Here is a 23044-nt window from a genome sequence, read left to right as displayed (position 1 = left end):
ATTGACCGTTATTATGGTAAACAAATAAATCTGTGTAGGATAGCAAAATAGACAAAAAGTGAAATCAAACCAAGTGTTCAAAAAATTGTAGTAAAGTGATAGTGGAGAAAATGGCCAAATAAATAAATAAATAAATAAAATAATAAAATAAAATTCTAAAAGTTATTTAGTAGAAAATAATAGTATGACCAATCTCCAATGTTAATTTTGTTAAATTAGACATTACTGATAGAAATTCAGCTATATAAATTGGTCGTTTTACTTTTTTATATTCTCTCACACAAAAACACTACTTTGTGTTCGTTCATAAGTTCTTCATTAAAAGAGGAATGGTATGTTTGAGTATAAGAAGCTCAAACTGTAAGCTGTACCTTGATACAGCTGGTGCTTGAAGTTTAAGTACGTTTTTATTCACTGTTTGAATTAGTGTTTTAGCGTTGGTAAGGGTTTACTTTCATGGAAATTAGCAATATCCTGAATTTTTGGGGTCAGTTCCAACTTAAGGAAAGTAATAAATCTGAAACAGCAAAAATAATTCATTTCAAAAACATTTCCAGCCTCCAGATGCTGGTGTGTCTCTGACACGGCTGAGCCATCAACGCACAGAGAGTAAGCCTGAGCCATTTCCCATTTACCCAGACAGGGCTGTGTACAACACCACAGCTTTTCCCAGCACACAAATGGTGAGGAGACATTCTCAGTCAGAACTTTTATTGGAATGTGTATTAAATTAAAACTGTGAACATCACCTTTAAGACAATTGTTGTTCCTTTTGAGAGAACATTGATATTGTTCATACATCTGTACATTACTCTTTCTTTTCTTACAGTGTATATTAAGTTTGATGGTCTCAGACTAAAGAGACTTAAAATGTGTTTTATGAAACCACCCAGCCCTCAAGCCAAGGAATCACTGAAACATTGTTCAGAGCCATAAAACAAAGCATGTAGGGCGAAGAGCAGAATGTCATAAATAGGAAAGTCATACATACTTTAGTTCTGGACTTTTACCCCAAAGCCTGTGCATAAGGGTTTGTCAGTGTATCCTTCAGCCACTTTTATTCACACACTCACACACCCAGGTTCACACATACGAAGCTCTTTTCCAGTTTCAGAAGAATTAGTACAAGGAGCAATTTTAATAGGCAACATGATTATTATGTGAATTTTTTATTTTATAAAAAATGTAAAACACATTTGCACTTCTTATTTCCGGGCTCCCATCTTCTTTAAGTGCATCTGATAACACTGCTCACAGGCAATGGACAGACCCACCACTAAAGACACAAACTCCTCAAAGCTCACTTCTCCGTCTCGATTTGTGTCCAGGTCCTTCATGATCTTGTCCACTGTGAAAGGGTCCTTTTGAGACTGAAAAGAAGAGGGAAAGACAGTTCAATGCACTTACAGAGATCTCAGTGGCATTTTCAGACAAACCCTTTCATACATCCAGTCAATAGTTATTGAGTAATATTGAGATATTAGGTGGACAATGTTTTAAAATATTTTTTTATGTGCAACACAATTATAATTCAAAATTTCCAACATTCTCCCATTTTTGTGCCATTTTATGGTAACTGTCACATAGTATAATTCATTCATTATCTGTAACTGCTTATCCAGTTCAGGGTCGGGGTGGGTCCAGAGCCTACCTGGAATCATTGGGCGCAAGGCAGGAACACACCCTGGAGGGGGCGCCAGTCCTTCACAGGGATACACACACACCTATGGACACTTTTGAGTCGCCAATCCACCTACCAACGTGTATTTTTGGACTATGGGAGGAAACCTACGCAGACACGGGGAGAACACACCAAACTCCTCACAGACAGTCACCTGGAGCGGGACTTGAATCCACAACCTCGACAACGTATTATCATTCATTCATTCATTATCTGTAACCGCTTATCCAGTTCAGGGTCGCGGTGGGTCCAGAGCCTACCTGGAATCATTGGGCAAAAGGCAGGAATACACCCTGGAGGGGGCGCCAGTCATTCACAGGGCAACACACACTCACACCTACGGACACTTTTGAGTCACCAATCCACCTACCAACAAGTGGTTTTGGACTGTGGGAGGAAAACCTGGAGCGGGAATCGAACCCACAACCTCCAGGTCCCTGGAGCTATGTGACTGTGACACTACCTGGTGCACCACCGTGCCGCCCCCATGTATTATCAATGTATTTTAAAAATAAATAAATAAATAAAATATTCATATTCTATGTTTGCGATCACTCGTTCTAAACGAAACCTTATCCCCAAATACAGAACAAATCGATGCACATGCTTTTGCAGAGCTTTTTCTTGATGGATCTTATAACGTATGCATTGACAAACAGATTTTTCTCACTTGACGTTTTTAAACTACATTTTTACAACAAATAATTCCATGGATTCTTATTTAGTTATTTATTTACTTAGTTAGTGACGGGATTCCGGTACAGGTAGGGATTTTCCTGCTTGCAAACACATGTGATTTAACTCCGGAGTGAGTGTCCAGAGATATCAATACACTGTGTTGGACTCTGCCCCTCTGTTCCCCACCCTTCTTTTGTGTTGAATATAATTTAGTTCCATTTGTGAACAGCACAAAGTGGATTATTACACGTGGGCTGCTGTCTACACCTCTGCCTTTGGAGCTGTAGTATTGCATTTTTAGACCTAGTTTCACAAAAACCGCTGACCTGTCATCAAAAAAATTATATATATATATATATATATATATATATATATATATATATATATATATATATATATATATATATATATATATATATATATATGCACACACAGCCATATAAGCAAATCTCACAGAACCACATACTTGGCTCTGCTCCATCCTGGATTTGTTCTTTTCCCACTCTTCCTTATCTGTTCCTGTAGCCTGTTTTTTCCATTACTTTCACTTGCACTTGGTTTGATTTTATATCTACACATTTCCGTTTTATTTCATTGTTACATTGTTAAGCATTGCCTCTGTTTGGGGGCACTGGAGTCTATGTACGGTTCCTCAGTACCTTTTTCCTTAGTTCTGTTGTTTGTTGACTTTGTTTCTATGATTCTATGATTCATTTTCAGCTATGGCATTTGTGTTATGGTAATGGCAAGGTCAATGGGCCTGCCTGTGCTCTCTTGATTCCCACTTTGGCCATGGTTTGGCTCAAATGAAACAGACTTCCTCTCTCTCACAATCTTCTGCTCAAAGAAATATTCAAGTATGGCTCCAGTGTGTTGTTAGTTACGTATATATTGGTAATGCACTGCTATTGTTGTCATTTCTGGCTTTTACACTAGGTAGTATTCTGTATATTATATTAATGTTGTATTTGAATCTAGAGTCACAGCTGCTTTTTAAAAATATTTTTTCTTTACTGATGTACATGTATATAATTTAATCATATTAATTGTAATATTAACAACATCAGTCCTGCCGGGTAAATTCTTTCTTCCATAAACTGGCTTCACATAAATTAAATGTGGTCAGTTAAATGTGGGAATGTTACATTCAGCTTGCACATTAAGACAGGGGAAATGTAGGCTAAAATCTAACTTGTACAGCACCTCAAAAGACTGGTGTTATTATGTGATAGGACCAGTGGTGTCATAAAAGCAAGGAGATGCCTAAACATGTAGAGAATAAATGATAATAATAACACTGAGAGAATAAATGATGAATGTCCGGGGGGAGCTTAAAAAAACACTATGTAGTGATTTTACCTTAAAATGTCAGCTTCAAAATCAGCGTGATGCTTCACTCGTCATTAACAGGGAAAATTGAGTCTCTGTTGTTGCTAGTTTGGCCTCAGCACTGCAGAAACTACACTATATAACATTTGGAGGAGGGTAGGGAACCAGCCCCTTCCAACTCCCTCATGATTTCAGGACAGTGCTGTAAATGTGAATTACTCTCTGCAGCTGTAGTGGGAACCCAGAAGCAAAAAATTGAAAACCCTACCTAGTGTTCCTTTAAATTTATTTCCAATAAATGTATGTAAAATGTATGTGTACAGTGAACAAAGTGAGAGATAGAGAGAGAGTTTTTCATTACTTTGAGAAAATTGGAGAGCTCATTCTCCATCAGTTCTCTGAGCTCTCTGCGGCTCAGGGTGTTGCTGTTTCCTTCCCTGGCAGCGTACTTGTGGAACACCATGATGAGGGATTCCATGGCCTTTTCTAGGTCTGATGGCATGTCTGCTGCAGTACAGCACTGAGAGAGAGAGAGAGAGAGAGAGAGAGAGAGAGAGACTTAGAATTAAGCAATGTGACACTGAGTGTATTTGTAATTACTAAGCAGTAATGCAGACATTTAACATCGCACGTCACATCATAAGAGTAAGCAGTTCATTAAAGACCCCCTCCAGTGAAAATTTTGCTTTTCGAATTGTAACATTCCAATGTGGTGTTGTTTATACCCGAGAAGACATATCATGAGGGAAATAAGCAGTTAACACTAGACTCTCTGAAAAATGTTCCCTTTTTCCAGGAAAAAAAAAAGAAAAAAAAGTATTTCCACCCCCAGCCCCCCCCCTCTACCAGAATGACTATGAGCACACTTTATGAGTAATGCCCATCGGAATAAACATAGAAACCCACCTACACACACACCATGCCAGTCACTTTAGAACATCTACAATTACATATCTTAAAGCTAAGCAAATGAAACAAAAGAAATGCATCCAACAGTCCAACTGTAGCATTTAATTACAGCATGTGCTCCTCCAACTAATTATGAGTAACTGGAAAAAGAGAGTGCACACTTTGAAAAATGAGAGAGGGAAAAGAAGTGGGAGAGGACGGAGACAGCACCACAGAGTACATGGAAAAGCCGAAGATAAGCCACACCCTGATAATATGTAGAGATGGAAAAGCATGAAGAAATATTTTGAAAGCATAAAAGAGGGAATACAGATCAACAGAATGATAGACAGTTAGAGATAGCCAGAGAGAGAGAGAGATGTATCCAATCTTATTTCTTCATATTGTCCCTCTCATTGTCTTAGATGTTCTAACTCTGGACTTCTGTCTCTTCTTTTAGACTTTCTACAATGGGTCGTAGATCTTTCAGCACTGGAACTCTCTTCCTCCTGTTCTTCATGACTGTTCGACCCTGTTTCCCAAATCAAATCTCTGCTCAAAATGTTTTTTTTCCATTTTCCCCCTCTCTGCTTTGATGTAAAGTTTGTGAAAGGTGGCATAAAAATGGAACTAATTATTATTAATATTATAAAGACTGTCATAAAGTTTTATTTACGATTGGCTAGATGCAAACCAAATGTAAGTATTAGTTACTGTATGCATTCATTCATATCAGCACATTTAAAAAATTGGGTACTATAAGGATTCTTTGGGGACAGCAATAGTTACACAGGATTGTGAATAAGTCTAAGTGCACTTGCAGTAAAATAGAAATGTTTACCCCCCCCCTCCCTTTATAAATGAACTCCCTTTCAATTCTTCAAAATGACACATTTAGAAGTTATTTTCAAGAAAATGTTCCCCTAATACTTTACAAGTGGCTTAAATATGTCTACACCATTGCAGATAAATTAATCTAAAATTGTTCCCCCACCTCTTTGTCCACCCACCCCTCCACCACTCACTTCAAGTTTAAAGGCCCCACCCTGATAGCTGACGGGATTCGTTCCACACGGTTATGACATAAGAAACCCTGGCTGTCTGAATCTGCCCATTTCAGACTGTCTTTAGAACACAGTTTAAATGCTATGGCGCTGACTGTATAATTCACTCATGAAACTCACTCTTCTAGTGCAGAAAAAAACAGCTTTTTATATCTAATTTTTTTCTACATTTCTATATGTGTACAGTACTTTATCTACCAACTGTTATGAATGTTTAAAAGCATGGTTAAATGTTCTTCTGTATGTTTTTTTAATGAAAAACAGCCTTCATAATGAAATTTCAGAAGAGGTTTAGGTCATAGACATGCGAGTCCTAGAACCTTTATTGTGGCGTATAATATATACTGCTGTTGTACTCCCAATTAATCAATAAGATAAACTAACATTCACTAGCACGTAGGTTTTAGAAAAACATAGAAAACATGACAAAAAAAAACAAAGTATCTTACCGAGGAGGAGAGAGAGTAAGAGAATGTAGTGGAGAGGTGAGGGCTGTTAGGAAAGTGTTGAGTTTAACACAGACCTCAGACTGTATGAACTCCAGCTTCACTCCTAAACCCCACCCTTCAGAGAGAGAGAGAGAGAGAGAGAGAGAGAGAGAGAGAGAGATTTTTCAGAGTTAAGCAATGCGATGATGACAGTGGTGTTCAGGGCAACTCTCAGGACACTGAGTGAACTTGTATTTGCTAATCAGTATTGCAGAAATATCATTGGGTAAAACCTCACATGCCACATCATAAGACTAAGACTCCCTCCAAAATTAAGAAAATTAAGTTGTTGTTTTTTTTGTTTTTTTAATTGTAACATGTCAATGTAGTGGTGTTGTTTCTACACAAAAAGACATATAACACTATAATACCCTATTTTATATTAATTGTGGATTTTTAAGCTGTGTTTTTTCCATACACACCACTTGATCTCCAGGACTGTATTTTAGACAGTTAATGAAAGCTTACCAATATTCACATCTCCTTCAGGAGAAGAGAATGTAATGCACTTTTAGGGAACACACTCTTGAACATTTAACGCTACATTCATTTACACAGTTTGTACCTTTATGTACCTGTACAGTGCCTTTTTGTCTGCGAATGCATGGCTTAGCATTTCTGCTGTGTATAGAGTGTACCAAAGATGTAGTGTGGACCATTCTCATGAAATCGGAATGGAGAGGCGAACTATAATTATAATTAAGATTTAATTAAAATTAAGGTTTTATCAAGGACTGCAGGGGAAATTTAAAAGCAACACTAAGTCATATTTGGAGTTTTTGCTCCTGGAGCTCTCTCTAGAGCTGCAGAGTGCAATTCACTTTTATAGCACTGTCCAGATGGGGGAAAGAGAATGGGTGTTCCTTGTCAACAACTAAAAGATGCATAGGACAGTTTCTGCAGTGCTGAGTCCAGAGTAGTAGCAACACGTAACAGAGTTAAAGTGAGAGTGTTAGAGCAGTTAAAACAAACAAACAAACAAACAAAAAACATATGTCCATGTTGGGAACGGATCCAGGGATTAGTTTGCGCTCAAATGTTTTGCATATTATGAAAATTAGCTCAAAATCTAAGTAGTCGGAGCTTATATGTTCTTGAGGTTATTTTGTAGGGTCTGACCTAAGCAATGAGAGAGAAAAAAATATATTATAATGTATATATTTCCAAGGGGAAATATACAATATGCAATTATTCATTCCAATCATTCACAATATACAATTAATACGTCAGTATATTAAAAAAGGTAAAGAATAGTACATTAAATAGTGATTTGATGGTATACTAAGATTTGCTGTTTAAAACCCTGCCATGTCTAAAACACACACAAACAACTGGCACACTCATTCAGAATTTATACCATTTTAGCTGATGCTTGATATTGAGCATGGTGACCTTAGGCCTGTGCAGCTGCTTCAGTGTCCTGTTCTAATGACAATTCAAATGTATTGTGTGCAGTTACTTTGTTTCTATGTCCTTGCTTATACTAACAATTCAAGACCTGTGTCAGTAGAAGAACGCATTTTTAAAAGGACATGTCTGCAAACTGTTGAACAAATATGTAAACTGAATCCACGCATGGGGTTGTTGCTAAACCGAATAAGTAAGGAGCTGGTGCCCTCTGCTGGACAACAGGAAATTTACTCCACCATTAAGGAACTTCAGTCCTGTGTATTGGCACAAGATGGTAACGCGCGCGTTGGTTTTGCTGTAAATGTGAGGACGATCTTGAAATAACGATTACTCTAGCTAATTACACATACACCTTAACCTCAACTTTCACCTCAGTAACAACAGTAAACCACAAGGCAATCTGGTCCTCACAAACAGTCAGATACTTTGAGAATGTGCTATTGTTTTTTATTTATTAAATAAATGTATTATTTATTTATTTATTTATTATTAGCTTTTTTGTTTATTTAATACTGAATCAAGTTAAATAAAAAGGTCTGGATGTTTCATCCCTTAAATCCTTCTTTCATAAATTACACATGTATACTGTAAAACAACAGAAGAAATATGTATTACAGGAACACAAGGTTGTATTTTTACTCTAAAATTACAGTTTCAAAATCATTATGATGCGCCACTGGCTTGTAATTCTTAGAATACAGACTCAGTCATTGCTTCTCCGGGCAGAAACTGCACTATTTAACTTTTGGAGCAGGGTAGGACACGATCCACCCACTTCTCACCCTTGATTTTAGGACAGTGCTGTTAAATGAATTGTACTCTGCGACTGTATGAACCCAGAAGCAAAACTAACAAGTGTTACCTAGTGTTGCTTTAATATATTTATATCCTTGTTGCCACATTAAAAATGATTGAAGTCCCACTTTGGTCATAGATTAAAAACCTAAAATCAATATTACATGTTGAAATTAATTCCAGTAGATGTAAATCTACTTCACTTTCTCTCAGATTGTGTGTATATATATATATATATATATATATATTTTTTTTTTTTTTTTTTTTTTGTTATTCAACACAAAACATCAACTACAAACACAAATAGACAAAAGATGCACAATCACCTTTATAAGAAAACACTTATTTACCACAGCATTCCTTAAACTGACATATCTCTAATAACGTAATTGGCTTTATTAACAATGCAATTTGGCAGTAGCTCACTCCAGTGTATAAACATCCAATCAAAAGTGCAAAAATACAGATTTTAATTTAAATTTTTTCACTGCATTTGATGTGTCCGTTATTGTATTGTTAGCAAATACTCAAGTTATGTTGAGTCCTCACCTAGTAAATATAACACTGAGGATAATGGCAGAAGAGAACCCAGCAAGAAGCATTAAAATGATTATGAAATTGTAATTTTAAAGTAAAACTACTACCTAGTGTTCCTTTAAAGGAGCAGTGGCGAGGAAGAGGGAGAGGGTGTTTTTTTCTACCCTCCTTCAAAAGATAGCCCGAAGTAGCAACGACAGAGGCTTTATTCTCTCCATTATAGCTCAGTGGAGCATCACATTGATTTAGAAGCTGTAATTTTAAGGTAAAACTACTACCTTGTGTTCCTTTAAAGGATAAAAAAAACCTACCGCACAGTGACTTTAATGTGCAGTACATCTGCTTCTACTATTGGCTACAGCCATTGGCCGCTACTGCTTACTACAGCTAGGGAACGAAAGCTTGCCATTGGCTGTTACTTGCTGCTTCCAGTTGCCATTAGATATTACAGCTTCATTTTGGACATGGGTTTTACCGAGAGCTTCATTCACCCCCAATAATGGCGCTGTAAATTACCCAGCACCCTGCGAGCTAAAAGAAGAGACCTGAACAGATGTAACCTGCCATGGATGTCTTGGCTCGTTTAAGTGTAAGTTGACGGAATGCGTGTTGATTGGGTTATGTACCTCCTGTGAACCTCATTTATTAATGCTCGATCGTTCAGGATTTATTTCTCTGGGCATTTTACTATACGATCGATCTGGCATTGCTTTTCTTTCCCCCACTATTGTCCCCCCCCCCCTATTACAGCATGTTTATTAATGCAGTGGGGAAAATGGATTCCCGTGCTGTTTTATGGGCATTACTCATAGAAACAGATTTGGGTGTATACTGCACAGACAGAGGTGCTCAGCTAAAGGGTTTCCACTTATGCTTTCATGTCCTTATGATACACAATCACATAAAACGAGTTTTCCCCCACATAATAGCTGATATTCGTGATAAATATCTAAAGTAGCTATATGTTGCTCGGCCTGTGTCTGCAGCGTACCTCACTGGGCGTCAGTGTTGATTTCCCTTCGGATATAAGCTTTAAATATAATTTTAAATAACCGTCTAACCATCTAGACTTTTGTCTTTTCTTTTCTCTAAAGCTAAAACTAGACTTAAGTGTATCTTTGGTTTATTTTATTTAAGAAAATGTAATACTGTAGAACCTGAGAAACGCCGCGGAGGGCGAGGATGCCCGTTGCCTTGGAAACGGGGCGCAGGCACGGTTGTGACACAGAGGCGGGAACAGGGGGAGACGATAATGAAATAAATAAGGCTTTCCAATGGCGCACTGACAACGCAGGCATCCTACTAACCCACATTTACACACACACACACAGGACTGACATGTACCAGAGGTTCAGCAGCAGCCGCAAGTCGCCGCAGCTCCGGTAGAAAACGACATCACATGGTAAATGTAGGCTACTTAACGTTAACGGTCGCAAACGTTCTCCACCCCCTCCATGGTAAACCGCCGCGGGACGCGATTAAACCGAGTAAACTCGCTCTGGTTTAAAAAAGCGCACAGGTTCGCTTCGTGTGTCCGCTTTACCTCAGCTCTTCTCGGGGAGAGGTGAACCGCCGAAGGCTCGGTTTACTGGAGGAGGAGGCGATACTGAAATGGCGCCCACGCTCCAGGTGAAGGTGAGCGCCTAGCGGTTCCGTAATGTTACTCGAGCCTCTCCGAATCGTTGATCCACTCTAATAAAACTTCTAAATAATAATACAAAAGAACGCTGCAGGCCAATGGTAGCAGATTGTGGATAAAAAGCACAACCTTTAGCCTCTTTTTTTGTGGAGGAATGTGCCCCTTAGTGGACCATAGGCCTAGGTGACATTGGTGAATGACAGTGAGACCAAGAAGAATATCCGCAGATGTAAAACAGGTCTCTTTTTGTGTGTTTTTTAATGTTATAAGATAATTTGGGTATCTACCTTTAACATATGGAGCATTGGCATTTGAACTGTTTCAGTAAGTCAGACCTCGTTGGATTTTCTTACGGTTAGCTGGGGCTATGTACTACTGTAGTAGTCAGCTAAGCTAGTGGTATATCTTTTCCAGTTTTCTTTGAGAAGCCCCCCTCTATTCATACATTAAACCCCTAAAATCTCTTCTCTGTTCACCAAAAGACATACCTAGATATTCTTTTTAAGACAAAAAAAAACATAAGTCAAAAATAACCCTATACTTTTGTCTCCATTCTGTAAGTTACATGTGGATTCATGAATATACAAGTAGTCACCACTTCTATCTTAATTTACTTCTCAGTCACTGGCCTGTAGATTGAAAACCCCAACCCACAACTTGATGGCACTGGTTCCTTAAAAACCTATGATGTAAGAAAATATGGCTGTCTGAAACTGCGCTTTTGAGACTCTTTGGATCTCTGCAGTGCCAAACCTCAATAAGCTTTCTCTTTTAATGCTTCTACTGAATATAACTCAACCTGAATATTAGGTTATACATTATGGGTCTCTACCCCAATGGACTGTTCTCATGTGAGAGGAATAGTGTATGTGAGAGAAATTTGATGTTCCTTGTTGGTTTTCTTAGTACATTAAGCTTCATATTGCTTTTACCTTGCGATACGTGTAAATGAAGAGAAAAAACATTCGACTCCGGTCATTGTTTAAACTTCTAGAAACTCATTGCTGTTCATCAGCATAACATAACATAACAGGTATAAAAGAAAAATGTCCCCTATGTCTAAACCTGGCATAGATTTATGTCCATTTATCCCTCGAAAGCCTCACTTCACAAGTTGTCAGGATTGGTTTCTTAGGGTTATGACATAAACCCTGACTGTCTGTACCTGTTGTTTCAAAGTAAAAATTCTCAGCTATGTCTTTGATGACATTTTTGGTCATATGCATTATAGCATATATAGCACATGGACATGTTAACAAGGTATTAAAAAAAAACACACACACACACCACATTTACACTGGAGGGGTTTGAGTGTAAATACGTTTTCTTTAACAGAAATATGATCATCTTCATGTTTATATCACAGGCTTGTCCAGAAGTAGATGTTTTACAGACTTAAGAATGGAATATTCTGAACACTTGTGTCTCCCCTTAGTCCCCCCACCCTTTTTACCCTCATCCAATCAATAGTGGTAAGATAATGGCTAAGTGGATCTCAGTGTAATCTGATTTACTGAGTGAATTAATTGGTGTGTGTGTGTTGCGCTAAATGAAAAATGTATACACCAAGTAAATGGAAAAGCAGATACATGTACAATATGTTGCTGTTCATTTTATGTGGGTAGTTATGGTCAATAATCTCTGGAATGAAGGTTCTATATAATATTTGTTTGTAATGTCGAACATATAACAGAACTCTCTCACATGCCACACAGTCACCCACATGACATCTACATTTCTAAATAATTGTTAGAGACCCTAAACCCACATTTAGTAATTGTGAGTTTTTGCAGCTGCATGCAGGACACAATGTGCTTCACAGTCAAGGTCATCTACATTGGGGACAGGCCTGGCATCCGGCATGAGACATGGCTGCATTCAGGACACGGATTGGCTACTCAAGAGTGTCCATTGGTATGAGTGTGTTGCCCTGTGAAGGACTGGCACCCCCTTCAAGGTGTGTTCCTGCTATGCATCCAGTGATTCTGGGTAGGCTCCGGACTCACAATGATCCTGAACTGGATAAGCGGTTACAGAAAATACATGAATGAATAAATAATTTTATGTAGGTGCTGGCTAAAAAGGTCAACTAATATGTACATCAAAATCCAAGTAAAATCAAAGATTGATTAGTACACGAAATCCTAATAATGATTCAGCTTATGGAATGCAAGTTAAACTAAACAAGGCAACACTTGCTACTAGATTGGTATATTTGCTCCTGGGTTCCCCCTACAGTTACAGCATGTAATTGACATTTACAGCACTATTGCTGAAATAAAGGGGGGATGGGGTGGTTTCCTACTCTGCGAAGCAGTTTCTGCAGTGCGGTGCTCAGAGTAGCTACTGTTTTACTTTACTGTGTTTTTTACATTTACTGTTTTTATGAAAGCAACTTTTTCCAATGTACATGAAACCATTTAGTGTTTAAACATTGAGCTAGAATATGTTGATAGTCTGTTTTTCAAAATACAATAGATCCTCTACCTACGAACTTGATCCGTTCCGTGACCCGGTTTGTAAGTGGAAAAGTTCGTTTCTCAAATCAATTTTCCCCATTTAAAATAAAAAAAGCAATTAATGCGTTCCAGCCCACCCTGAAAGTCACCCTTTTTGCACTGATATATGTTTACAAAACTCTCAAATTAGTAAAAAAATGTACATGTAGCATTACTAAAAATAAAAAAGAAATACAGTGGAAACAGTAATAAAAAAGAAATAAAGTTTTAAGTGGTTACACCTTGAAGACGTGACGACTGGCTGGAGGAGTAACAGGCACTGGCTGTGTGACAGGAGGTGGAATAACAGAGAGTAGGTGTGTGAATGTGGGGAGACGAAGCGTAGATACGGCTTAACTTAACACGAATTTCGATGTCTGCTATTTACACTAATGCTAAATTGTTAAAACTACAATTTGTTAATCTTAAAAGCTCACTCAAGTCTGGGAGCGCTGGGAGACTCACCTATTGGGGTCAGTGGCCATTTCCAGCCGCCGGCTCGGGGGAGCCTCGGGTTTGTTTGTAGGGTCATGGTTGGTGGAGGCAAAAAAAATATTCAAATGCCCGGTTCGTCTCTTGGAAAGTTCGTTAGTATAGGCATTCGTTAGTAGAGGTTCCACTGTACAGGCTTAGAAAATTTAAACCATCACAGTTTAGGTCAAAATATCAGTGCAATTAGATGTTTTCAAATTAAGCAACCCTAGTTTTGACTAGCCTAAAGACAACTGAGTACTGCTGTTTTGAATGCATTGAGTGTATTGATACTGTCTGAAATTGCTTCCCATTCTCTATTCCATATATTATTTAATATATAGTGTACTATTATAAGGAACTGAATTCAGGAGGTTATTGAATGATTTCGGACACTAAGTCATGCAGTTTTTTTTAAACCAGACAATGCAGTGGATTATGGGTAACTGCTATTGTACATGGGTTCATTGTGGGATTTTCATGAAAATTGTCTGCTATTATTTTGGTCTCACAATGGCGGAACCCCAAAATGGTGCCCTTAATAGTGAATAGGGCACAGTTTTCAGACACAGTGTGAGTCTGTTCACATTTATCCACTATCAGAAATGCTGTAATGGTAGCCCCCTGGTGAGGTGAGCTACCAGTGCGATTGAGGACCGAACCCAAGTGCTAAACAGTAAGGGAATAAAAAACAAATTGAATTTGATCCCAACAGATGCGAGAGTCCAACTCGCGCCGTCGTGTTAGTGGTGTATTCTACTGCTGGGCTACGGCAAATGTACACCTTACTTTATCAGAGGGGGGAAAAGGTACGAAAATGGGTGGAAAAGCAATACACCGCACAAGCCCACCCGTTATCGGGAAAAGTTCAAGCGGGAATGGGAAAAGGACACCAGGGGAGACTGGCTACCTCGAACAATAATGGAGGTATATACTTTAATATTGTCCCAAAATAAAAGAAGGTAATGAGAGCAGAGAAGATAGAAATAGGAGAGGGACGAGGTTACTTAATCCCGCAGTACAAACACCACATATGGGGAAAGAGAGGAATCTCTTAGCTCCAGTGACGTGGTGGCAGGGGAGAAAAGCAGAAAGAGTGTGTAGAAAAACTCACTACTCTCAGAGTAATTATTCTTTCTATCAAAAAGAAGGGGGAGAGCTCTCACACATCTAGTGCCAAAGAACCAGCAATTTGGGCTGCTTCTAGTGAATCTTTATATAGACCCGTCACCAGGTGCGTTTGGTTACGTTTGATTGCCCGCCCGCTGCTCCCCCCTGGTGGCTGGTGTGGGGTTGGCAGCCATGTCAATCCTTACAGGAGCTAAATAATAAACTGTAATGAGCATTGTGAGCATATTGCCTCATATTGCAATGAGACTCAAACCTTGGGCCAGCCACTGTAGAGTTAAATGCTCTGTCATATTTTCAGCTTTAAAATGCAGCCATCAAAAGATATGAAAAGTGATGAATTGGTGCAATGTCAATGTCATTTTTAGCAGAGTGAGTGTTACTGGTTGCAATCACAGCATGAAGGAAGAAGTTAGTAAAACTTGCCTTCTTTGTGTCTCTGTGATTATTCAATTAATTTCCAATTATTAATAATTAAAATTATGATTATTACATTTAATTTTCTTGGTGAATCTACATATGTATGATATGCAAGAGACTGAACAAGCAATACATATTTACAATATTCAAGAAACCAAAATTTAATTACATGAAATTAAACAAAATGTGCAAATAGATAGAGTGCAGATCATGACCTGTTTTTATAAATGTCCTGAAGCAATCACAGACTGCTTTCAGTGATCTTCTCTGTAGTCCTAAGTATACGATTGAGATTGGCTCTTTCTACTGCAGAACAGGAGCCAAACTTTATGTTTATGGATGATATGAGGATGGACTTCAAAATTGCTTTGTAAAACTCGATCATCAGGGACTGTCGTTTGAATTTCTTTAGCTGCTTCAAGAGGAACATTCTCTGCTATACCTTTTTTGTCAAGACCTTGTTCTCCTTCCACTTCAGGCCTTTACAAATGATGCTGGTGCCAACTCATAAGAATGGAAACCACAAGGCTGTTAATGTTGAGGAGGGGTAAGGAAGTGGGCAGTAGTCGGGTGGTAATATGGTAACACCGCTGTATTTACAAATGTGGACGATATCTCAACACAAGGGCAGTATTTATGACGTGTCAGTGATTTGTGTCAAATTTTCGAAAAGTTCATTTATGTGCATTTAAGAGAGCCACAGGTAGGGGACGCTTACTGACTGCAGAGGTCACACTCTGAAAGCAGGTGAGGGAAAACAAAAGCCCAGTAAGTCAACTCACGTTGTGAGTTTAGCGTTGAGTTTAAGTTAAAAGAGAGACAGGAAGCTGAAACCAGACAAAATACTCAGAAGACACATCACTTGACTTTGTGCTCACAGGCCGCCTGTGTGCCTGTTAGTTGGCCAGCTATGCATCTAAACAGGGTGGAACGGTGTTATTTCACTTATTTTTCAAACAGTTGCTGATGTTTTATTTCCGGAATAGGTTTTTTTTATTGTCAACAAATGTTGTGGTGTGCACTGTCAGGCTGTGCTGATCTGAACTGTACATTGCAGAAACCCTTCACTGACCCACACAGATATGAGGCTCACACAGCCTGACAGTGCATTGGGTTTCCTGTTTCATGTTGTGGTGGTACTGAGTATGAGAGGGGCTTGGGAACTCACCAGTGGGGCTCCCAGCAAGCGCAAAGACAACCCTTTCTCTTATTTAAGGGGTTAATATTGTTGTTTGGGGGTTTGTGTGTATGTTTTATGGGCTTGTTGTGTATATTTGGTCTTTATGGTGTTTGTGGGGGTTCACTGCCCTGAAGAAGGGTGTCTTTAGGCATGTGGGGCCACTGAATTTTGCTACACAGCAAGCCAAAATTACTGCTCATTTCCTTGCATCCTCGAGGTAAGATCTGCCTGTTAAAATTCAGAGATTTGCATCTGGACAGGATTAAAATGATCAGATGACAGCTGAGTTTAGTGAAAACAGTAGGTAATTTGGCCTGTAATTTTCTCCAAGGACTCCTGGGAAAAACACAGACTTGGTCGATTCAGACGGAAAAAGAACTACACGAGTAAAAGAGAGAATTGACCCAGGAACCTATGCAAATTTAATCCCATCTGGATAGGGCTTATGTATACCAAAATGTCCGATTTGTTTTTGTGCAAGAGAATGCTGTAAATGCTTTGCACCTGTGCTCTGATTAGCAAAAGACTGCTCTGGAATAGTAGTTTTAATCAGCCTGTAGTATAGAAATTCTTTTGTAGTAAAAAATACCCTGTAATCAGCATATGCTAGAGTCAAACTGCTGTATTTTACAAGCCAGTGGTGCATACAGGGGATTTATATAGGCATGTTTATATATGTATTAATTGCATCAAAGTTTGACTTCAAGCTGAGTGGCCTCTTACAGAGCTTTTAAACCTTTCAGATAATCATCTGACTTGCCAGGTCGTTATTCATATTTAACCAAGACATCCTCCTCACCCACAAGAGAGAGCTATTAATAAAGACACCTCTCACCCTCAGTGCTCTGGCAATGAGAAAAGTCTTGGCTTGAAACATGCCTTCCCACTCACCTAAGACTGATGTTTAATCACAGTCTGAAAGCTGTAAATGGAAAAAGTATGCCACAAAAATTAAGATAAGTATCTAATCGATACAAAGAGATTAATTAGATGAGAAGCTGTGAGCTGAGAAGTGCTTATATGAGCCAGTATTGTTGATACCCAGACCTACTCCATTCCCAACTGTTCAGAGCTCAGTCCAGAGCAGCATTATGAAACGTTTTCTGCATGTTGTACTATTACATTTCATTGTAAGGGAACATTTATGAATGTGGGGAAGTCCTGTTCTTTTGTTGGTTTACGTTCAGCAGCTCCCCGTCTTTTAAGGTGAAATGGTATGTTTGAGGGAGAAATAAACAACTGTCGTTTGTACGTGGTTGAAATTCTACTTGCCTGCACTTCCACTTTAAGTAATCTGAAACCGAAAAAATAAGTTAATATTGCCCACCTGTGGAACAGGAATAGACCCAATTTTTATCATGTTTGGAGGTCTCTCTCAGCCATTTCTCTGCCATGAGAGAGAGAGGGGGAGAAAGAGAAAAAACCTAACATACTGGACAGAGACTCATTGTTTTTTAACTCATTCACTGACACTGGGTATTCGTAAAAATGTTTCCAGCAAGTAAACAAATTGGAGACCTAGCAAACGATGAGGAAACATCCTCTGAACTTCATAATAAGTGTTTAAACTGTGAACATCGCCTTTAAGTCTTTTAACATGATTTATTTCCTGCCTGAAATTGAAAGATGTTAAACATCAGAGACAGTAAATAGGTGATGCAGTGACGCAGACCTCTGCCATAACAAACAAATGAGTCAGAATTCAAGTTTGTGGCTGTAGGTTTTAGGTGCTTGCCAAAATCCATATTTGAATTTGAGCCATATTGTCCTCTGTTTTCTTGCCCCAGTCTGTGGTATTGTAAATCATACACTCTTGACCTTTGTTTATTCAGCAGTGTTCTTCAGTGTGGACAGATTTAAGACAAAACATGCAATGACCCAAGGAACAAATGAGATTCAGATGAGTTTTTAGAGGACCACAATGTCATGAGGACACTGAGTTCACTGGAAACTAGACTCAAATTACTTTAACTGATTCAATCAACTGAATATGTCTACTGCTAGATTTAGTTACTACTGTCAGTGGAACAGGAACACTTTTTATGCTTAAAATGTATAAATGGTCTTTTAGCTGGGGACACTTGTGACGGCCACCAGAGCTATTTAGTTAACTATTCATTAATTCAAATAATTTAGCTCAAACAGCACCATGAAAGAAAAATACCTGAATGTTACAGACGAATCAGTGGGAAATTGAAGAATGTATAAAAAGACTTCAGTTAAAGTAAAGCTAAGTAAGCGGCAAACCTTGGTGGAAAGTGGTTTGGGATGTGGGCTGAGTCAGGATTTGGCTTGCTTACTATACAGAACTTGGTGGGGTTACCTCAGCAATTTTTTGGAGACCATCTGTCCAAGAGCTTTTGCTGAGTCAAACACTGGTTATACAGTCTTTTGTACTTATGAGGTTATGGGGAATTTCCAGGCACACATTGATTTCCGTAACTGCATGCCATTTATGTTCCTAGGGCTGACATCTAGGTTTTGACCTAAACTTTTTGCTGTGTTCTTTTTCAGTTTTCACTCATTTTTAATTCTTTTTCATGCTTTACATCGCACACACTTGTAGATATAACAGTCAACATACTGCCAATGTTTTTCTCAAAAGATTAAATGTGAAACATTTATGGTGCATACAGGGTTTTGTTCAGACTGACCCATTTTATTATATGTGCAGCATCTAAAAGTCCTGTTTAGCCAATTCAGAGAGGTATCTTGCATACAGACCTTGATCCATGCTCCAGGCTGATATTTTACAGTAGTTGGCCGGAATGACACTATACATGGCCAGGCAGTCGGCCATTTTAAATCCTGGACTGGAATCTGGATCTAAGGTTTGATTTTGAAGACCTCTGGCCTAGATGCTATGCTCCTTGTGCATCTTAAAGAGTCACAGTCTTCTCACTGGTCACTAGAGGGTGGCATTTGTGCTTACTGAGCATCTACTAGTAAAATGCTACTTTCAGCAACTTTGTATCCGCAGCATCAATGTTCATTGACCTTGCCTTTTCACAGGTCAATATTACCTCTGAGGAGTACTCCCAAGAGAGGTCTCAACTCATGATGTTATAATTGAACTCTGAATCATCAAACCCTACCAGGAAAAGTAAAATGTTTAATAAATATATGTGTATTTTTGGCTTTATTCATGTATGAAAAATACTGTGCTCTTGTATGTTATTAATGTATGTTCTGAATTCAAATCCGGCTTGAATTCTGGTTTTGTTTTCTGTTGATATGTACATTTAAATGCTAACCATTTTTTATTTCCACAGTCTAATATGAAGAGCATGGAGCGTGAGCTTCAGTGCCCTGTGTGTAAGGACATAGTGAAGCAACCTGTGGTGCTGCCCTGCCTGCACAATGTATGTCTACTTTGTGCCTCCGAGGTGCTGGTGCAGAGTGGCTACCCCCAGCCCGAGCTACCTCCAGAGCCCAACTCTCCTGCGTCTACCCCCAACACCCGCTCTCCACGGCAGGCTCGCAGGCCCATGCCCAAGGCCGAGCGTGTCCTGCGTCCAGGTGATTAGGTTTATCCAGCCTGTTGGGCTCCCATTCTATTCGGTATACAAATAAAGTTTAAAACAATTTTGTTTACCATATAATTGTTATTCAAAATTCAAACATTCTCTAATTCTTTGGTCATGCTATGGTGAGTTGTGTAGAATTTAAAAATGTCACTTGTCATTTTATTTAAAAAACAAACAAACAATTTAGTATTTAAAAAGGTAATTTTATATATACATTTTTCCAAGGTGACAAAAATGTGTTTATTGAATGTTTACAATAAATGGCTGCTTCTTGTTTTTTTTTTTTCATTCTTTATTATTTTAATTAGGATTTGGTACGTACCCAGGTCGGAGGAGGAAGGAGGGTCCTACCCAGCTTATGCTTTTCCCCTGTGTCCCCTGTGGGCGTGATGTGGAACTGGGTGAGAGAGGGCTGGTTGACTGCATGAGAAACCTCACACTGGAGCGCATAGTGGAGAGGTAATGGAAGAAATACATATTTGTATATTCTAGCAGTCATTTTATATGACCAGTACCGCATTACGTATTATCACCAGTTGATCAAAGCAAGAATTTCTAATTGATGTGCTCACATGGAGTAAGTTGAATTGATCTCAGTCAGCTGGCTCAGTTGTTTCAGGACTGAGTACAGCAGGCATATCTGTAATTATACCCTTTGCTGTGTGTCCTTCACTCTCTTTATGATTTCTCTTTTTTCTACTTGTCTTCAGATACAGGCATACAGTGAGTCTAGGCAATGTAGCAGTTATGTGTCAGTTCTGCAAGCCCCCACAGACACTGGAGGCCACTAAGGGTTGTGCAGACTGCAGGGCCAGCTTTTGCAATGAGTGTTTTAAACTCTACCACCCCTGGGGCACCCCACGAGCCCAGCATGAGCATGTTCTGCCCACTCTCAATTTCAGGCCCAAGGTGAGTGATCACAATGGGAGGATTTACAATGGATATGCAGTAGGTTTAAATTTTTCCGGGTCTAATATAACTACTTGTAGCAGCAGTACATGACACAGTAATAGTATAATTTGCACATTTCATAAACTTTTACACATGACATTTTCATAGGAATGAATGTAGCAGTCTTACTGGAGTGTAGTACAGAATTGATGCTTTTAAAGTCTCATATTTGGAGTATGCCATTTTTGGCAGCTACACAAGTGGGCCACTTCACAAAAAATGAAGTGCATTTACTTAATCAAGCCACTCTCCATATTCTATGCCGTTGTTTGCTGAAGCAACAGCATCAGCAAAAGTACACTAAACAAACAGGCCTGGCTGATCAGGAAGGCTGGCTCTGTTGTGAGATTCAAGTTGGACTCTGTTGGTTGTGGGAGAATGGACTCTTAATTAGCTGTTTGCAGTTATGGGCTATACATCATGTCCCGGGCATACATCAGTGGAAAAACAGAGATGCACATTCAGCTAAAGACAAATATAGTTGCGCTGTGTTAAAGAACACTGTGTGAGATTTTCAATCCCACGGAAATAAGACTCTACGCTGAATCTCCTTACTGAAGGTGCATTACTGATCTCCTGCTGTGAACAATGTTAAGTTACAATCTTTTGATTCTGCTCATGTGAATGTCATGGGTATAACGCATGTATTTAGATATATCTTCTTATATCTTTCTCTCTCTCTCTCTACACTCCACCAGCTTTGACTAATTTATGTGTTCTTGTGCAAAATGTGTATGCTATTGTGATGGTAGTCTGGGAGAGAAGGTCAAGGGAGAATCTGGTACCTATTGCCAGTTAATGTGGCCAAGAACCACATACTACTGCAGGAAAATAAATCTGACTGACACACAAAAGGACCAAGCACAAGTTATTTTGGCATGACGTGTGGGGGAAGTCTTTCACATCGGACCAGTACCAGAGTGTACCAGACCAGTACAATATGATACAGGGAAATGCGTATACGTGGATGTACATACAGCCAACCAGAATGCAACTGGCACAATCTTGAGAGTGAGGCCAGCTTATCTCACTGCAAAAATCAGCCTCTCTGGAACGTCTGTGGCTGACATTACTTTGACTTTACTTTCTGATAATCAGAATCATCACTGTAATATATCTATATCTCTTTTTCTCTCTCTCTCTCTCTAGGTGTTGACATGTCCAGAACATGATCAGGAAAAACTACAGTATTACTGTAAATCATGCCAAAGGCTCCTCTGCTCTCTCTGCAAGCTCCGTCGGTCTCATGCAGGTCACAAGATTGTTCCAATCACTCAAGCATATCAGACACTCAAGGTATGATTTTAAACTCCTAATTCAGATTTTTCAGTTTCAGTTTTTCAGATTTACAGAAAGGCTGGACATTTGGTTGCTGATTTCTTATGTTGTCAATTTTAATTTAAGGGTATTTGCATTTACTGTATATTAAGGGCGGTACATACCCTCAGATTAAAGCTGTTCATCTTCATTTAAACTAATACAATACAGGTCCATTTACTCACAGACTGCTGTTTGTTTGTGTGTCCATAGGACAAGATTACCAAGGAGCTAAACTACATCCTGTCCAATCAGTGTACAGTACTGTCTCAGATCACACAGCTGGAAAATGCCATCACTCAGACTGAGGTATCACCGCTTTAACTATGCTAACAACCCAGTACATTTTTTACATCCACATGTGCCATGCATATCTGTCCAGTCAGCTCATATTCTGCTACTCTCATGTTTGTCCTGCAATTATTAAATCCTAAAGTTGGAAAGCGATCTGTTGCTGTATTTTTTAGTGTAAGAATATATGTGTTAATCAATTTCAGGATGTTCTGAGACAAATATCAACTTAACTGTGTAGTACACTCCTATACATTGTGTGTCCTCCTTCTCAGAGTCAGTGAACAGCTGTAGCCTGTGTGTGCTTTTAGGTGAACAGTGTAGCAGCACGTGAGCAGCTGTCTCAGTGTGTACGGGAGCTGATGGCCCTGCTGTCCGAGCGACAGGCCGTGCTGGCCCAAACCCTGGAGAGTTCCCGCCAGAAGAGGAGTGAGGCCTTAGCCAATCAGGTGGCTGAGAGGCGGAGCCTGTTGGAGCATGCAGGCCTCATGGCTTTCACTCAGGAGCTCCTGAAAGAGACAGATGCGTCCTGTTTTGTACATGCAGCCAGGCAAACCCACAACAGGCAAGTCACACACACACACACAGCAATAACTACTCAAATACTGTCATTAACCTTTGTTAAGCTAAAAAAAAATTTGATTCAAACGAATCAAAGGAGAGTCTGGATTTCTATTGTCTTGGAGGAAGCTTGTCCCAGGGTGGTGGTATTGTAGTAATAAAAAGAGTACTAGCTATCAGGGTGGGATTAG

At 39.1% G+C, this 23044-nt stretch overlaps 2 protein-coding genes across 6 annotated transcripts in view; one reads left to right on the top strand and one right to left on the bottom strand.

Moving 5' to 3' along the window:
• Positions 1-687: 687 nt before the first annotated feature.
• s100a10a (S100 calcium binding protein A10a) lies at positions 688-10034 on the bottom strand. Its single transcript, XM_066673775.1, has 4 exons — positions 9862-10034; positions 6090-6204; positions 4050-4208; positions 688-1370 (listed from the first exon to the last, which is right to left on the bottom strand). Exons 3-4 carry the CDS (start codon positions 4188-4190, stop codon positions 1206-1208), a joined length of 306 nt encoding a protein of 101 aa, XP_066529872.1. The 5' UTR covers positions 4191-4208; positions 6090-6204; positions 9862-10034; the 3' UTR covers positions 688-1205.
• Positions 9373-23044, top strand: part of trim46b (tripartite motif containing 46b) — a 34052-nt gene continuing 20380 nt past the window's right edge. The window contains exons 1-7 of one of the 5 annotated variants that reach the window (XM_066673772.1): positions 9373-9459; positions 19479-19725; positions 20042-20192; positions 20444-20642; positions 21834-21980; positions 22215-22310; positions 22604-22857. In XM_066673772.1, the coding sequence (XP_066529869.1) occupies positions 9436-9459; positions 19479-19725; positions 20042-20192; positions 20444-20642; positions 21834-21980; positions 22215-22310; positions 22604-22857 (1118 nt within the window). In that variant the 5' untranslated portion in view covers positions 9373-9435. Of the gene's footprint in view, positions 9460-10082; positions 10506-19478; positions 19726-20041; positions 20193-20443; positions 20643-21833; positions 21981-22214; positions 22311-22603; positions 22858-23044 lie in introns of those variants that run through there. The other 4 variants (XM_066673774.1, XR_010803633.1, XM_066673773.1 and 1 more) reach the window with 4 other exon arrangements.

This window comes from Hoplias malabaricus, chromosome 6 (genome assembly GCF_029633855.1).
Source record: "Hoplias malabaricus isolate fHopMal1 chromosome 6, fHopMal1.hap1, whole genome shotgun sequence".
NCBI lineage: Eukaryota > Metazoa > Chordata > Actinopteri > Characiformes > Erythrinidae > Hoplias > Hoplias malabaricus.
This window is presented reverse-complemented; position numbering and strand designations above follow the sequence as displayed.